This window comes from Bombina bombina, chromosome 1, assembly GCF_027579735.1.
Source record: "Bombina bombina isolate aBomBom1 chromosome 1, aBomBom1.pri, whole genome shotgun sequence".
Classification (NCBI taxonomy): Eukaryota; Metazoa; Chordata; class Amphibia; order Anura; family Bombinatoridae; genus Bombina; species Bombina bombina.
The window spans coordinates 656,226,524-656,245,738 of record NC_069499.1 but is presented as its reverse complement, the minus strand read 5'-3'; the positions used below and the strand labels follow the sequence as shown (position 1 = coordinate 656,245,738).

The 19,215-nt window shown below is 36.7% G+C and overlaps 1 protein-coding gene across 6 annotated transcripts in view; it reads left to right on the top strand.

The window, feature by feature from the left end:
* Positions 1-19,215, top strand: part of TENM1 (teneurin transmembrane protein 1) — a 1,037,319-nt gene that overhangs the window by 288,420 nt on the left and 729,684 nt on the right. Inside the window, exon 4 of one of the 6 annotated variants that reach the window (XM_053699124.1) lies at positions 5,495-5,512. The exons of the other annotated variants lie outside the window; for them this stretch is intronic. Coding sequence (XP_053555099.1) covers positions 5,495-5,512 — 18 coding nt within the window. The remainder of the gene's footprint in view (positions 1-5,494; positions 5,513-19,215) is intronic. 6 annotated transcript variants of the gene reach the window in all.

The window sequence follows — 19,215 nt, the reverse complement described above, 5'->3', positions numbered from 1 at the left end:
GGAGGAGAAATGATCAAAACAAATGCTGCACAATGCTTCCTCCATTTGAGATTTTAAACCGCTCACATAATGTATAATCTGTGAGTAAGTAGTCTTCATGTTTTCCTTAATCTGTGCAATTTTAATCTGTCCACTTCTTTATTTTTATGGGGCTTAAAGAGAAACTGCCTTTAAAAGATCATATACCTATTACATTTTATTTTTAGTTATAGCCTTATTCAAGGAAAATAATAGTATGATACAAAATGCTCTAATGCACAAGAATATTTTATTTTCCCGGTACTGTGCATATCTAACTATGGGGGTCATCAACTTCCATAAGAAAAGTTTATCTAATTATTTTTTTTTATACAAAATCCACTGGATTTTTTTTTTATAGATAAATCATTTGCTAGGATTTTAAAGGATTGTGATACAACCTATATGGTTATGAGATGGTTATGGCTGGTAAGCCAATCACAAGAGGCATATGTGAACAGTTACCAATCAGGAGTGGAGTGGAAGTGTATTGCTGCCCTAGGTGGACACATTTTACCCTGCACAACATTTGAGAATGGGATATCTGCCTTTCATTTATCTTTTTTTTTTTAATTTGGCTTCTCCACTGCTTGCATAGCTAATGTGATTAATGCTACTGGAAATGTCCTAATTTACTGGATATAATAGGCACTTCATAAACAATTTGAGCGTTTATAGAAGTTTGAGAACCAAAGATCAAATTAGAAAATAAGGTAAATATTGTTATAACATTTTGCTTTTGTAACATTATGTCTCTCTACTTTAACAATATGTTTTCTTTTCTGAAATAACTTTTGTAGCATACTGTTTGTCAACCCAAAGGTAGGTAGACAACATCTTTCAGATGTGCTGGGACTAAAAATGTATACTTAAGAGACATAAGTTATTTTTCTGTCTTTGCACTTGCTATAATGTTGACATGCAAAACATTGCAAGAGAGGAGGAAGACATCACATTATTGACAAGATTTGGATTTCAGTTGAATACTTATCTAAACATAATCTACCCAACAAAAGCAGTTTCCAAATTGTTACAAACTTGTGCACATCTGATTCTGAACTGTAAAACTATCTGTGAACTTGTGGAAATGTAATTCATTATATTAAAGGGACAATATTACACCAAACACAACTTTCTTCAGCCCTGCTTTGGTACCTTAAGTAAAGAGCATTTAGCTCACTAACAAAGTTTATTTTAAAATCAGATGACTCTGAGTTGCTTTTAGTGTCTTTCCATCTTCTCAAATGCAAAATTACACAACACTAGCAGTGACCATGACCTAGAGAAAGTGAACAAGATTTATACCATTTGCAAAAAGTCAAACATTTTGAAGCTTTTTTTATTTTTTATTTACACCATCAATACCATTGTTATTGAGTGATCTTTGTTTTCACTGAGATCATTTTAGTGTTTGTCTCATACATTAATCTGACATATTGTTTTTCAAGATTTATGTTTGAGGACTAATTTATTTAGAATTCTACATTTTTTGTTAGGTCAAATCCATTTTCAAAAAGAACTATATAGATACATATTAATTTTACAATTCTTTTTAAAGGAACATTACAGTCAATATTTAAATTTGTATAGTATGTTTTTCACATTGCGTTGCCAAAAAATACAAAATAAGGGTTTTTCAAGGTGCATCCCTTGAAAAGACTTGTGAATCTACATTTCTGTTCTCATTTACTGAGGTTAGGTAGGATTAGGTGTAAATGTTAGACAAAGGTAAGTTCCCTACATGTATGATTAAAGTACTTAAATATGTCTAAAGGAGAGCAGAACAAACATATTGTTCAGGGGTATTTTACAGCAAAAACAGGCAAAATAAATACAATAAAATGTATCCCTCTTAAGACTCCTAGTTTTAAGATTAGTATATTATTATGTATCTTTCTATATTATATAATAATAATTTAAAGCTAGTTACAGCTGTTGTAAATAACCATTTGTATTTATAGTGGAAAAATCAAATTTAAGGTCCTTGAAATAATTTGAAAATTTTCATTGAATCCCTGTTTCCTGAATTATTTTTTCTGTTCATTGTAAGATTATCCTAGCATGCCTTTTATAATGATTCTGAATTACTAAGTGATGGTTCTCACACTGTCATATCCATTTAACTATAGTTTGTTGCTATCAGGATAAATCATCTTCCCGATCTACTTTGCAGCTTCATATAAGTGGCCAGTTGTGTATTAAAGTTGACTGGAAGGTCAAAAAGCTAATAACCACTTGTACTCCCGAGCAATACTAATCAAACGATTGGAACACCACAAGAGTTACTGTATCCTTATCCTGTGCTCCATGCAATGCAATACTAAACCTCATTTATCTTGTAGATTGAAATTTTGTGACAATAGTAGGAGGACATTTTCATGGCCCATTATCTAAACGTAACACAGCTGCCTAAACTCAATACCACATTTTAAAATATTGAGCAGCTAATTGACAGCAGAATATATTCTTTTCAGTAAGTGTGTGCTTAAATAAGATTACTTTACTGAATGTTTTCCGAATCATGCATGTTTTACAGTGCTGGTTTATATATCGGTATGTGCTAATGATTTGAACTTTTCATTGTTTCGAGACATTGCTAACATTTAGATTCTACGGGGTTATGAGCATTATGGGAAATTGTCAGGCTGCATGATTTTAGCACCGGTTCTTCGACAGATTTTGACAGTGTAGATTAATTCATTACCTTCAGGCCTCTTGTCAGTGTATACAGCTGCGTCCTGTGTTATTATAATATTTGTGGTTCATGTTTCTTATTCAACAGAGGAGAGCTGTGACAAACACTAACTATAATTGACATATAGTATAAAATGTTAGGTAATATGTGAGCACAATAATAAATAGCCGAGCTGTATATGTAGAAGTCATTTTTGCTTTCATATTTATGTAGGTCAAAAAGTAAACCATTCAATTTAGCAACTGAATTGGACAATTGTTTCTGTAGTACAGGTAGTCTTCATATTTAGATATATTCGGGAACTTGATAGTTAAAGAAGTTAAGATACAAATAAACCTTACTTCTACAGTATATTTCATCTTCTTTTTCTTCCGGTTTTATTTTGATTCTGAAATAAATATATAATATAGACCTATACATAATGTAAGAGTAAGGTTCTTATAATCATATCTGTGGCTGGTAAAAATGAATTAATGACTCCACTGAACATAATCAGGGAATATGCAGTGGTATATTTAAAGAAATTGAGAGTAAAGAGAACTGTTGACTTACCCAGGTGATATAAATTAATATATGAACAAAATACATGTTTTAAATTCATATTATTTTTATTGCTTCTGCTAATGGAAGTATTTTAGAAAACCATATATAAAAACAGCAGCAAAACTTAGCTGGACTCAGTTGCAAACATGTAGCTGCAAATAATAAAAACATAAAATAATGGATGTTACAATTTTTGGCCAAGGAATTATTAGCCATTACATTCACATCCCCTCCAGTACTTGAGTCTCCAGCCTTCCATGTTGGCTTGTAACAAAATATTCTTACCTGAACCTATGAGGGTGGCCCTAGCTAGCAGTGGGCTCCCTATAAATTACATACAAAATATTTAAAAATATTTCACTCTTGAATAATACTAGGTAGACATGGCCACTGTCAGAAGTTTCAGAATAAACTGGGTGCTCTGGAGTTTACTGCCTGTGTCACTAGATGTGAATTTACTGAGATTGTTTTGTGAAATACACTGTATCCAGTCCATATTGAGAGTACATTCCATATTTATATTTAAGTTATAACATTTCACTTCAAGGTCTGACTGTGTGCCCCCCCCCCCCCCCCAACACACACACACACCTATCTATGGTTCCTTGAGATGACGCTGTCTGTTTCACTGTTTTTCTGGCATCATGCCATGTTTTCAAAATTATCAACTGGGACTACCCCTAAAAAATAAAATGTAATAAACAGTGGCTTTATTCAAGAAATGTATTAAAAGCATATATTATTTTTCTATTGTTTTGTTTTGTATGTGTATTGATTCCTGTGTTCTGATTTATATTGACATAAAAACAACCCTGATATTTCAACAATATCAACAAATTGTTATTTCTGTCAATGTTGATGTGACGTGCATAATGAACAGCAAATAATGATTATTTTTTAATTAGTAATAATTAACTTAATAAGCTACAGGTTCTTTATTAAATATGTGCTCTGATTTGATATTTTATGCTGTTTACGCTTCAGTTATTTAATTACAGGTCTTGATATGAAACTAATCATGCATATATCCATACAAACCTGGCTTAGCAACGGGGTAAAAATCATTAAGCGATCATTACTATCAACTGACGTTGGCCTGTAATTTTTGCAGTTGATGGGGGAGTTGATGCTTGATGAACAAACCAATTAAAACTGGCAACAAAAGACCTAAAATGTCAGCCAAATTGCTTTTTAATAGTCAATGCAGCCGTCACTAAACATAAACACAGAAATCCCTACAGGAACATAAAGCTTCTAAAACAATCATACAAAACGAATATTTTTTGCAGCCTGAGATTTCTGCACACATAGGAATCCTCATTAAAACACCCTGCAAAAGTGAATTTCTATATTACCAATATAATTCTTATGAAGCCAATGAATAAAAAATCAGCATGAGTGGTGGTTGTGTATATTTGCATAGTCCTCCCAGTTTTTATTTTAATTTTATGAATTACAGAAATACATTTGAATAATTGGATAAACAGCGACAGAGAAAAAGTTTGCTTTGACTAATTAATGTAAATGTTATAATATTGCAGTACAAAGAAAACACAGGACAGGAATGTATTCCAAATGACTATTAGTTTCTCTAGCTTGCTTGTGGGTTATTTATAATATAAAATACTTTGTATTCTTTGTGACTGCTACATTTTCCTCCTTGGTTTTGATTTATTCATATAATTAATATTATATAAATTATCTTCTAGGAAGTAGGACAGATATTTAACTTTACACAAAAACTACATATTGTCTATTTTACTCCAAAACACCAGTAATTCTGATCCATCTCCCAGTCTCTCTCTCTCTCTCTCTCTCCTGCACACACAGTCACATGCCCACTTATCCTTCATTCAACATCTTTCTTTCTCCACATAGACTGGTCAAGCACTGTTTTATGAGGGAAATCTTACATAAACAAAAAAGCTGCACATAGACAAAATGCAGAATGGCAGTAAAAAAATAAAATTACTTGTTACTTTGGATGGCCAGGTCAATAAATGAAATGAATAAAAATAGAAAACAAAGATAATTTTTTTCTTTTTTTTTCATTTCTTAATACTTGCACTGCACAATGCACAGGAATGTTTTCAATTGATAGTCATCTATGCACCTTCCTTATTATTATCATTTATTTGTTTAGTACTGCAAACTTCTGTATTGCTGGGTACAGGGATAGGGTTATACAATATAAAATATATGTTATTAGATACAAATACAAAACTAGTACAGAAGGAGGAGGGCCCTGCTGAAAACGTTTTGTGTAAATAGTGAAGAGTGGAACAGGGATGTCTCACAAACTGCAGATATATATTTGTGGTAATGAATAACATAAAGATTAATAAAATATGAATCAGATGATGTTTTTCTACAATGTGAAAGCTGTACTTCAAGGCAAAATACCCATCTCTTGTTGCAGCAAAGATTGGGTTTCTTGAACAAGGACACCCAAATGTTTTCTTTATTGAGGGCCGGCCACTAATGGTAGGATGTCCGGGGACATTATATCCACACATATGCTAAAGATAGCTCCTCAGTAAAGTAAAATATCAAAACAATCACATTTTAGTTATTGTTAATAAACTTACCTGTAATACTACTTAAATGTTGTGCTACAAATACACTTACTTACTGCACAAACAAATTACTGATTTATTGTTTCTGCTGAGGGGCTAATGGGATTCAGGAATGGAGTCCTCTAGCTCAGGGGTCATCAACCTTGGCTCTCCAGATGTTTTAGAACTACATTTCCCGTGATGCTTAGGCAGCTTAATGACACTTAAGCATTATGGGAAATGTAGTTCTAACATATCTGGAGAGCCACGGTTGCTGACCCCTGCGTCTAGCTGAATTAACGGTTAGTGTAAGCTTAGTCAGATAACAAAAGAGCAAATAGGAAATATGAATTCAGCTCATCGCTGCTGGAAATAGTTGCAATACATCCTCTTTGTCAGTTAAAGGGTTAAGTCATGACTACAGAAATGACTTCTGTGTTTCCACTGCATACTTTTTTTTCTCAGCAGCCAAGAAATTTGATGTTCAGTTCTACAGTTTAAATGAAAAATGTCCTTCATTTGGGGATTATTGCATGCAGTTAAACATTTATTACTGTATACAGCATTTATGATGTATTAGCTGAACTTTTTAAATAACTTTTATACGCAACATAGTTTGAAAAAACATATTAAAGGGCCATAATACCCAAATGTTTAAACACTTTAAAGTGCTGCAGCATAGCTGTAAAAAGCGGACTAGAAAATATCTCCTGAACATCTCTATGTAAAAAAGAAAGATATTTTACCTCAAAAGTTCCTCAGTAGCCACCTCCCATTGTAAAGGATTTCTAAGCAGCATTTTAGTGTGTCTGTCCTGGGACAGCTGAAAGGATGAGCATTGTGCACTCTCATCTTATTTCACCAATCAGGTAAAGGAAGCTTACTATGAAATCTCATAAGAGTTAAATCAAATCTCATGAGATCACAGTAAAAGTTCATGATCTCAGCACTGCTGATGCTGATTGGCTGCTGTTCATTTCTTCATTTTTTATTTTATTTTTACCTGCAGCTGGGAGCAGCTGAGTATAACTTTTTACACAGAACTAACTCTGCTGAGCTGAGGAGATTGTGAGGTAAAATATCTTCCTTTTTTACATAGAGATGTTCAGGTGATATTTTCCTGTCAGCTTTTTACAGTTATACTGCATCAGTTTCAAGTGATTTAGCATATGAGTATTATGTCCCTTTAAGAAAAACCTAACGGCTAGATTTAGAGTTTTGTCGGTAACGACCCGCATATCTAACGCTGGCTTTTTTCTGGCCGAACCTTTAAAATAACTCTGGTATTGAGAGTCCACAGAATGGCTGCGTTAGGCTCCAAAAAAGGAGCGTATAGCATATTTAACGCAACTTCAACTCTCGATACCAGAGTTGCTTACGGACGCGGCCAGCCTCAAAAACGTGCTCGTGCACGATTCCCCCATAGGAAACAATGGGGCTGTTTGAGCTGAAAAAAAACCTAACACCTGCAAAAAAGCCGCGTTCAGCTCCTAACGCAGCCCCATTGTTTCCTATGGGGAAACACTTCCTACGTCTGCACCTAACACTCTAACATGTACCCCGAGTCTAAACACCCATAACCTTACACTTATTAACCCCTATTCTGCCACCCCCGCTATCGCTGACCCCTGTATATTATTTTTAACCCCTAATCTGCCGCTCCGTAAACCGCCGCTACTTACATTATCCCTATGTACCCCTAATCTGCTGCCCCTAACACCGCCGACCCCTATATTATATTTATTAACCCCTAATCTGCCCCCCACAACGTCGCCTCCACCTGCCTACACTTATTAACCCCTAATCTGCTGAGCGGACCGCCCCGCTATTATTATAAAGTTATTAACCCCTAATCCGCCTCACTAACCCTATAATAAATAGTATTAAGCCCTAATCTGTCCTCCCTAACATCGCCGACACCTAACTTCAATTATTAACCCCTAATCTGCCGACTGGAGCTCACCGCTATTCTAATAAATGTATTAATCCCTAAAGCTAAGTCTAACCCTAACACTAACACCCTCCTAAATTAAATATAATTTTAATCTAACGAAATTAATTAACTCTTCTTAAATAAATTATTCCTATTTAAAGCTAAATACTTACCTGTAAAATAAATCCTAATATAGCTACAATATAAATTATAATGATATTATAGCTATTTTAGGATTAATATTTATTTTACAGGTAACTTTGTATTTATTTTAACCAGGTACAATAGCTATTAAATAGTTAAGAACTATTTAATAGCTAAAATAGTTAAAATAATTACAAATTTACCTGTAAAATAAATCCTAACCTAAGTTACAATTAAACGTAACACTACACTATCAATAAATAAATTAAATACAATTCCTACAAATAAATACAATGAAATAAACTAACTAAAGTACAAAAAATAAAAAAGAACTAAGTTACAAAAAATAAAAAAATATTTACAAACATTAGAAATATATTACAACAATTTTAAACTAATTACACCTACTCTAAGCCCCTTAATAAAATAGCAAAGACCCCCAAAATAAAAACATGCCCTACCCTATTCTAAATTACTAAAGTTCAAAGCTCTTTTACCTTACCAGCCCTGAACAGGGCCCTTTGCAGGGCATGCCCCAAGAAGTTCAGCTCTTTTGCCTGTAAAAAAAAACATACAATACCCCCCCAACATTACAACCCACCACCCACATACCCCTAATCTAACCCAAATCCCCCTTAAATAAACCTAACACTAAGCCCCTGAAGATCTCCCTACCTTGAGTCGTCTTCACCCAGCCGAGCCAAATTCTTCATCCAAACGGAGCAAGAAGAGGTCATCCATCCGGTAGAAATCTTCATCCAAGCGGGGCAGAAGAGGTCTTCCATCCGATTGAAGTCTTCATCCAAGCGGCATCTTCTATCGTCATCCATCCGGAGCGGAGCGGCAGCATCCTGAAGACCTCCGACGCGGAACATCCATCCTGGTCGACGACTGAACGACGAATGACGGTTCCTTTAAATTCCGATCAGCCAATAGAATGCGAGCTCAATCTGATTGGCTGATTGGATCAGCCAATCGGATTGAACTTGATTCTGATTGGCTGATTCCATCAGCCAATCAGAATATTCCTACCTTAATTCCGATTGGCTGATAGGATGCTGCCGCTCCGCTCCGGATGGATGACGATAGAAGATGCCGCTTGGATGAAGACTTCAATCGGATGGAAGACCTCTTCTGCCCCGCTTGGATGAAGACTTCTACCGGATGGAGGACCTCTTCTTGCTCCGCTTGGATGAAGAATTTGGCTCGGCTGGGTGAAGACGACTCAAGGTAGGGAGATCTTCAGGGGCTTAGTGTTAGGTTTATTTAAAGGGGGTTTGGGTTAAATTAGGGGTATGTTGGTGGTGGGTTGTAATGTTGGGGGGGGGATATTGTATGTTTTTTTTACAGGCAAAAGAGCTGTACTTCTTGGGGCATGCCCCGCAAAGGGCCCTGTTCAGGGCTGGTAAGGTAAAAGAGCTTTGAACTTTAGTAATTTAGAATAGGGTAGGGCATTTTTTTATTTTGGGGGTCTTTGTTATTTTATTAGGGGGCTTAGAGTAGGTGTAATTAGTTTAAAATTGTTGTAATGTATTTCTAATGTTTGTAAATATTTTTTTATTTTTTGTAACTTAGTTCTTTTTTATTTTTTGTACTTTAGTTAGTTTATTTCATTGTATTTATTTGTAGGAATTGTATTTAATTTATTTATTGATAGTGTAGTGTTAGGTTTAATTGTAGATAATTATAGGTATTTTATTTAATTTATTTATTGATAGTGTAGTGTTAGGTTTAATTGTAACTTAGGTTAGGATTTATTTTACAGGTAAATTTGTAATTATTTTAACTATTTTAGCTATTAAATAGTTCTTAACTATTTAATAGCTATTGTACCTGGTTAAAATAAATACAAAGTTACCTGTAAAATAAATATTAATCCTAAAATAGCTATAATATCATTATAATTTATATTGTAGCTATATTAGGATTTATTTTACAGGTAAGTATTTAGCTTTAAATAGGAATAATTTACTTAAGAAGAGTTAATTAATTTCATTAGATTAAAATTATATTTAACTTAGGGGGGTGTTAGTGTTAGGGTTAGACTTAGCTTTAGGGGTTAATACATTTATTAGAATAGCGGTGAGCTCCAGTCGGCAGATTAGGGGTTAATAATTGAAGTTAGGTGTCGGCGATGTTAGGGAGGGCAGATTAGGGGTTAATACTATTTATTATAGGGTTAGTGAGGCGGATTAGGGGTTAATAACTTTATTATAGTAGCGGTGCGGTCCGCTCGGCAGATTAGGGGTTAATAAGTGTAGGCAGGTGGAGGCGACGTTGAGGGGGGCAGATTAGGGGTTAATAAATATAATATAGGGGTCGGCGGTGTTAGGGGCAGCAGATTAGGGGTACATAGCTATAATGTAGGTGGCGGCTCTTTGCGGTCGGCAGATTAGGGGTTAATTATTGTAGGTAGCTGGCTGCGACGTTGTGGGGGGCAGGTTAGGGGTTAATAAATATAATATAGGGGTCGGCGGTGTTAGGGGCAGCAGATTAGGGGTACATAAGTATAACGTAGGTGGCGGTCGGCAGATTAGGGGTTAAAAAAATGTAATCGAGTGTCGGCGATGTGGGGGGCCTCGGTTTAGGGGTAAATAGGTAGTTTATGGGTGTTAGTGTACTTTAGAGCACAGTAGTTAAGAGCTTTATAAACCGGCGTTAGCCCAGAAAGCTCTTAACTACTGACTTTTTTCTGTGGCTGGAGTTTTGTCGTTAGATTTCTAACGCTCACTTCAGACACGACTCTAAATACCGGAGTTAGAAAGATCCCATTGAAAAGATAGGATACGCAATTGACGTAAGGGGATCTGCGGTATAGAAAAGTCACGGCTGAAAAGTGAGCGTTAGACTCTTTTTTGAATGACTCCAAATACCGGCGGTATCCTAAAACCAGCGTTAGGAGCCTCTAACGCTGGTTTTCACGGCTACCGCCAAACTCCAAATCTAGGCCTATGTTTTTTATGTAAGTGGGAAAGAGGGACATTTTAAAATGTTAATACAATTTATATAAATATATATATATATAAAAAACTATTATTTCTGTAGTAAGATTTCTGTGTCTGTGTCACTGTCTACCAATTAAGCCTTTATGCCCATTTACACATGAACATAAACTTCCGCTTAGCTTTAAAATTAAAATAAAAATAAAATGTTTTTCACAGAAAAAAATTTCTTTATAAAATGTTTCAATCTTGTTCTTTCATACACCGTATAGACATTTTAGAATGGAATGTCTCTTTAAACATAATTTTTTCTTCTTGTAAAACTAATGTGTCTGATAATTAATTTGTTAACTAACTTTCAATAATTGTTTAGTTATTTTCTTTCTGATTGTGGCAATTAAAAATCTAGAAATCATTCACATTTTAATTTAATTTTCAGTAACACATCAATTTCTCTTAAATAATCAATCATGACCCAATACAAGCAGTGTTTATTTATTATTATATATCGGTTTATGAACTAATTGATATTTGTGTGTTATCGGCCACAATAAACAAATAAGCAAATGAAAAATAAATACATTAATAAACAAACAGCAAACCCAGACAAACACTTTAAAAGTGGTTGTACACATCTCATTGTTGTAGTAGTTGTGAATCAAATTTTTCCCACAAACTTTGTCACCAGCTAAGAATTAAAGACATCATCAAAGACTGTGGGGCTGATTTATCATGGCCCGAATGGGGCCATATACACCTGTTTCCGCACGAGCCTTCAGGACAGCAACCAGCCCGATCGGATACGATCTGGTTGATTGACACCCCCTGCTAGCGGCCGATTGGTCACAAATCTGCAGGGGGCGGCATTGCACAAGCATTTAATTAGAAATGCTTGTGCAATGATAAATGCCGACAGCGTATTCTGTCGGAATTCATCGATGTCCGCTGCACTTTGATAAATTGGCCCATGTGTAAAAGGTATCTAACAGAGGGTAGCTCATCCAAAGAGTGACAATGTTACCAGTTGGGAGATAACACAGTCAATGTAAAGGTAGCCTGTCAGTTACAGCTCTGATTGACATTATTTGGTGAGTTCACAGTCAGAGGGAAAAGTTGGCAGAAGGGTTTGGTTAATTTTGCACTTTATTGGGCAAAAGTCAAATTTATTACACTGAGCTATTCTAAGTACTAATAATATGACATGTTAAAAGGATAGAGGATAATAATAAATATATTAAATAATATTCCTTTGCTATACAGAGTATGGAGTATGGCAACTGTTCTGTGCCCAACTGTTCAATCAGTCCATTTACTGAATTAAAGGGACATAAAAGTAATGATTTCATTTATTTTAAAGGGCAGTAACATTTAAAGTAAATAGATAACTAAATATAATATTACCCCCCCCCCCCCCCCGCAAACTTCACAATTGCTTTGTTTGAAAACTCCAACAATTTAAAGAGTAATCTATAGAAATTCACTTTCTGAGGGCAGTGGAGAATTCTAAAAGTGGTGGAACTTTAGAAAACTAGAAAGGTCAAACGGTAAATGTGCTTGGCTGTATTTCTATATTAAATAGAAACATTTTTGTAATATACTTCCATTAGCAAACAACATATTACAGTTTTTCAGCTGCATATACAAAGATGCAGTGAGTGCCTCCAGTATTGAAGCACTTTCCCAGAGCCAGCAGTGTCTTGTATGACACAAATTAAGTTTTCATTGAGGCATTAAACACCACCGCCAGCTCTCTGAGAAGGTGTGGCGGTTTAATACTGGTGCACAGGGCTTCACAGCATAGGTGCATATGCTACTGAAAAACACTATTACCTTTTTCTAGAACTTATATAGTATATTGGAAAAAATGCTTCTATTTCAAATAAAAATGCACCCATGCACATTTCACTGTTGACCTTTTCCATCTTTTAGCATTTTCAAACTAAATAAAGTAGAGATTATAAGGGTAGATTACAAGTGTTGCAGCATTTAATGCTCCCACTAGAGTGTAAACATTGCTAGAAGTAATCGTTTTGCGTGCATAGGTTAGCACGTCTATTACATGTTGAAAGTAAAACTTTCGTAAAACTAGTAACCTGACTCGCACTAACTCCAGGACTTCAGATATCGCAACCGTGCTAACTTATTCTCCCCAATAGTATTCAATGGAGAGCATAAAAGAAGAAAAAAATAACACTTATCACTCATGCGCTAGCTCGACAGGAGTTATTAATATTTCACATTTCAATGTTTCTTTCATGTAATTGGCAAGAGTCCATGAGCTAGTGACGTATGAGATATACAATCCTACCAGGAGGGGCAAAGTTTCCCAAACCTCAATATGCCTATAAATACACCCCTCACCACACCCACAATTCAGTTTTACAAACTTTGCCTCCTATGGAGGTGGTGAAGTAAGTTTGTGCTAAGATTTCTACGTTGATATGCGCTTCTCAGCATTTTGAAGCCCGATTCCTTTCAGAGTACAGTGAATGTCAGAAGGATGTGAAGGGAGTATCACCTATTGAATGCAATGGTTTTCCTCATGGGAGATCTATTTCATAGGTTCTCTGTTATCGGTCTTAGAGATTCATCTCCTACCTCTCTTATTCAGATTGACGATATACTCTCATATTCCATTACCTCTACTGATAACTGTTTCAGTACTGGTTTGGCTATCTGCTATATGTGGATGGGTGTCTTTCGGTAAGTATGTTTTCATTACTTAAAGGGCAATAATACCCAAATGTTTAAACACTTGAAAGTAATGCAGCATAGCTGTAAAAAGCTGACTAGAAAATATCACCTGAACATATCTATTTAATATATAGAAACCACTGTTGGAACCCTGCTGCCTGATAACAGTTCTACCAAAGCTAAGTGCATTTGTTGTAAATTGGTGGAGATTATGGCCTCTAGTTATCAAGCCGTCAACCGCAAATACAGCGTATTTGTGGCGAGGCTAATTCGCCTTAATTATCAAAGGCTAGAGACCGGCAAAAGTAGAATATAGTGACGTAAGCTTCGATCCGCAGGTCTCAGTCTGACACAGATCGATTCTTACGTCACTACAGATGTGCCGAACGCAAATTCGGCACAATCTGACTACTTTTGTTAGTTATTAAAGAACTAGCAGGTATGCTTGGCACTTTTCCGGTGCAGCGCACCTGGTTTTCAATCCGCCGCCCTGGAGGCGGCAGATCCCATAGGAATCAATGGGAGTCTGACAGCAGCGAAAGCTCATGTTCGCTGCTGCCCGATATCCCATTAATTTCTATGGGAACGTCTGCACCTAACACCCTAACATATACCCCGAGTCTAAACACCCCTTATCTGTCCGGCCTACACCGCCACCACCTACATTATACGTATTAACCTCTAAACCACCGCTCCCGGACCCCGCCGCAACTAAATAAACTTACTAACCCCTAAACCGCCACTCCTGGACCCTGCCGCAACTATAATAAATATATTAACCCCTAAACCGCTGCTCCCGGACCCCGTTGCAACTATAATAAATATATTAACCCCTAAACCGCCACTCCCAGACCCTGCCGCCACCATCTTGGATGATGTAATTTAAAGGAACCGTCATTCGTCGGTCAGTCGTCGGTTGAAGAGGATGGCTCCGCGTCGGCTCCTTGAAAGATGGCTCCACTCTGCTCCGGATGGATGAAGATTGAAGACGCCGCCTGGATGAAGACTTCTGCTGGATGGAGGACCTCTTCTGCGCCACTTGGATGAAGATTTCGGCCCTGTTGGGTGAAGACGGCTCAAGGTAGGGTGATCTTCAGGGGGTTAGTGTTAGGTTTTTTAAGGGGGGTTTGGATGGGTTAGAGTAGGGGTATGTTGGTGGCGGGTTTTAATGTTGGGGGGGTTGTATTTTTTTTTACAGGTAAATGAGCTGATTACTTTGGGGCAATGTCCCGCAAAAAGCCCTTTTAAGGGCTGGTAAAAGAGCTGATTACTTTGTAATTTAGAATAGGGTAGGGCATTTTTTGGGGGGAAGGCTTTATTATTTTTGCAATTTAGTGGGGGGGGGGGTTGTACTATAGTTTAGTTTATTTAATTGAATTTAATTGTAGGTAATTGTAGTTAATTTATTTAATTATTTTAATTATAGTGTAGTGTTAGGTTTAATTGTAACTTAGGATTTATTTATTTATGGAATAAATTTGTGGCGTATTTGTGGTGAGGCTGATTCGCCTTAGTTATCAAAGGCTAGAGACCGGCAAAAGACGGCTCAAGGTATGGTGATCTTCAGGGGATTAGTGTAAGTTTTTTTAAGGGTGGTTTGGGTGGGTTAGAGTAGGGGTATGTTGGTGGCGGGTTTTAATGTTGGGGGGCTTGTATTTTTTTTTTTTTACAGGTAAAGAAGCTGATTACTTTGGGGCAATGCCCCACAAAAAGCCCTTTTAAGGGCTGGTAAAAGAGCTGATTACTTTGTAATTTAGAATAGGGTAGGGCATTTTTTTTTTGGGGGGGGGGGCTTTATTATTTTATTAGGTGGCTTAGATTAGGTTTAATTAGTTTAAACTTCTTGTAATTCTTTTTTTATTTTTTGTAATTTAGTGGGGGGGTTGTACTATAGTTTAGTTTATTTAATTGAATTTAATTGTAGGTAATTGTAGTTAATTTATTTAATTATAGTGTAGTGTTAGGTTTAATTGTAACTTAGGATTTATTTTACAGGTGATTTTGTAAATATTTTAGCTAGGTAGTTATTAAATAGTTAATAACTATTTAATAACTATTGTACATGGTTAAATTAAATACAAAGTTGCCTGTAAAATAAAAATAAATCCTAAAATAGCTACAATATAATTATTAGTTATATTGCAGCTATCTTAGGGTTTATTTTACAGGTAAGTATCTAGTTTTAAATAGGAATAATTTAGTTAATAATAGTCATTTTTATTTAGATTTATTAAAATAATATTAAAGTTAGGGGGCTGTTAGTGTTAGGGTTAGACTTAGGTTTAGGGGTTAATAAGTTTAATATATGTGGCGGCAGGGTCCGGGAGCGGCGGTTTAGGGGTTATTGAGTTAAATGTAAGTGGCGGCGGTGTAGTGGGGGGCAGGATAGGGGTTTATAAATGTAATGTAGGTGGCGGTGGGCTCTGGGTGCGGCAGTTTAGGGGTTAAACATTTAATTTAGTTGCGGCGGGTTCCGGGTCTGCAGGATAGGGGTTAATAACTTTAATATAGGTGGCAGCGGCATAGGGGGTGGCAGATTAGGGGTTAACAGGTATAATGTTTGTGGTGGCGGGGTCCGGGAGCGGCGGTTTAGGGGTCAATATATTTATTATAGTTGCGGCGGGGTCCAAGAGCGGCGGTTTAGGGGGTAATAACTTTATTTAGGTGTGGAGGGCTCCGGGAATGGCGGTTTAGGGGGTAAAACAGTATAATATAGTGTGGGTGCTTAGTGACAGACTAGCAAGAAAGCTGCGAAGAAGCCGATGAGCAGCGAGATCGATGACTGTTAGTTAACAACAGTCCTCTGCTCATCGCTCCGTACTTGGTGCTCTGCTTCTTGACAGCTTTCTTGATAACTTTGGCGAACGTATTCAGGTCCGCGGCGGCAATGGTAGGCGAGCTTAGGCGAGCGTATTGGGCTGGCGAATAAAGGAATGTAGATGGCTTCATACATAGAGGCCTATATCTCCAGCTGTGGTATGTAATAGTTGTCATGATAAGCTTTTACATGCAGAGAATGTGTCCATCAGTAATAGTACAATGCCTGTTGTTCCTTCAACATCTAATGTACATGATATACCTGTGAATATAAAATATTTAATTGCTGATGCGATTAAGAAGGCTTTGTCTGCCATCCCACCTTCTAATAAACATAAAAGATCTTTTAAAACTTCTCATAAGGTTAATGAAATTTCAAATGACCGACAACATACTGCATTATCCTCCCCTGATGAGGATCTAGCTGATTCAGAAGATCCTTCCTCAGATATTGACACTGACAAATCTACATATTTATTTTAAATGGAGTATATTTGTTCCTTGTTAAAAAAGGTGTTGATTACATTGGATATTGAGGAAACTAGTCCTCTTGATATTAAAACTAGTAAACATTTAAATTCTGATTATAAACCTCCTGTGCTTACTCCAGAGGTTTTTCCAGTTCCTGATGCTATTTCTGATATGATTTCTAAGGAATGGAATAGGCCTGGTAGTTATTTTATTCCTTCTTCAAGGTTTAAAAAATTGTATCCTTTGCCAGCAGTTAGATTGGAGTTTTGGGAAAAGATCCCCAAAGTTGATGGGGCTATTTCTACTCTTGCTAAACTTAATACTATTCCTATTGAAGATAGTACTTCTTTTAAAGATGCTTTAGATAGGAAACTTGAATCCTATCTAAGGAAAGCTTATTTATATTCCTGCCATTTCTGTGGCTGATGTTGCAGCTGCATCAACATTTTGGTTGGAAAGTTTAGCGCAACAGGAAATGGATCCTGATTTGTCTAGCATTGTTCGCTTGCTTCAACATGCTAATCATTTTATCTGTGATGCCATTTTTGATATCATCATAATTGATGTTAAATCTATGTCTTTAGCTATTTTAGCTAGAAGAGCTTTGTGGCTCAAATATTGGAATGCTGACATGGTATCTAAGTCTAGATTACTATCTCTTTCTTTCCAAGGTAATAAGTTATTTGGTTCTTAGTTCTATTCGATTATTTCAACTGTCACTGGGGGGAAGGGAGATTTTTTGCCTCAGGATAAAAGACCTAAGGGTAAATCTAAAGCTTCTAACCATTTTCATTCTTTCGACAAAGTAAGGAACAGAAACCTAATCCTTCCCCCAAAGAATCTGGTTCCAATTGGAAACCTTCTTCAAGTTGGAGTAAATCCAAGCCGTTTAAGAAACCAAAGCCAGCCCCCAAGTCTGCATGAAGGTACGGCCCTCATTCCAGCTCAGCTGGTATGGGGCAGATTAATATTCTTCCAAAACATTTGGGCAGATTCTGTCCAAAATCAATGGACTCAGAGTATTGTCTCTCAAGGGTACCGAATAGGATTCAGAGTAAGACCTCCTGTGAGAAGATTTTTTCCCTCACGCATCCCAGCAAATCCAGTCAAGGCTCACGCTTTTCTGAAGTTTGTTTCAGAGCTGGAGCTTTCAGGGGTAATTATACCAGATCCGTTTCAGGAACAGGGTCTGGGGTTTTATTCAAATCTATTCATTGTCCCAAAGAAAGAAAATACATTCAGGCCGGTTCTGGATCTGAAAATTTTGAATCGTTATGTAAGAGTGCCAACTTTCAAAATGGTGACTACAAGGACTATTCTGCCTTTCGTTCAGCAAGGGCATTATATGTCCACAATAGACTTACAGGATGCATATCTTCATATTCCGATTCATCCAGACCACTATCAGTTTCTGAGATTCTCTTTTCTAGACAAGCATTACCAATTTGTCGCTCTTCCATTTGGCCTAGCGACAGATCCAATAATCTTTTCAAAGGTTCTCATTGGCCTACTCTCTGTTATCAGAGAACAGGGTATTGTGGTGTTTCCTTATTTGGACGATATCTTGGTACTAGCTCAGTCTTTACATTCTGCACAATCTCACACAAATCAACTAGTGTTGTTTCTTCAAAGACATGGAGGATCAATTTACCAAAAAGTTCTTTGATTCCTCAGACAAGGGCCACTTTTTTAGGTTTCCAGATAGATTCAGTGTCCATGACTCTGTCTCTAACAGACAAGAGAGAATTAAAATTGGTTTCAGCTTGTCAGAACCTTCAGTCTCAATCATTCCCTTCAGTAGCTATGTGCATGAAGTTTTAGGTCTCATGACTGCAGCATCGGACGCGATCCCCATTTGCTCGTTTTCATATGAGACCTCTCCAGCTTTATATGCTGAACCAATGATGCAGGGATTATACAAATATATCACAATTAATATCCTTTAATCCAAATGTTCGACTCTCTCTGACTTGGTGGTTAGATCACCATTGTATAGTTCAATGGGCCTCTTTTGTTTGTCCAACCTGGACTGTGATCACAACAGATGCAAGTCGTTCAGGTTGGGGAGCTGTCTGGGGATCTCTGACAGCACAAGGGGTTTGGAAATCTCAAGAGGCGAGGTAACCAATCAATATTTTAGAACTCCGTGCTATTTTCAGGGCTCTTCAGGTTTGGCCTCTGTTGAAGAGAGAACCGTTCATTTGTTTTTAGACAGACAATATCACAACTGTGGCATATGTCAATTATCAGGGTGGGACTCACAGTCCCCAAGCTATGAAAGAAGTATCTCGGATACTTGCTTGGGTGGAATCCAGCTCCTGTCTAATTTCTGCGGTTCATATCCCAGGTATAGACAATTGGGAAGCGGATTATCTCAGCCGTCAGACTTTACATTCGGGGGAG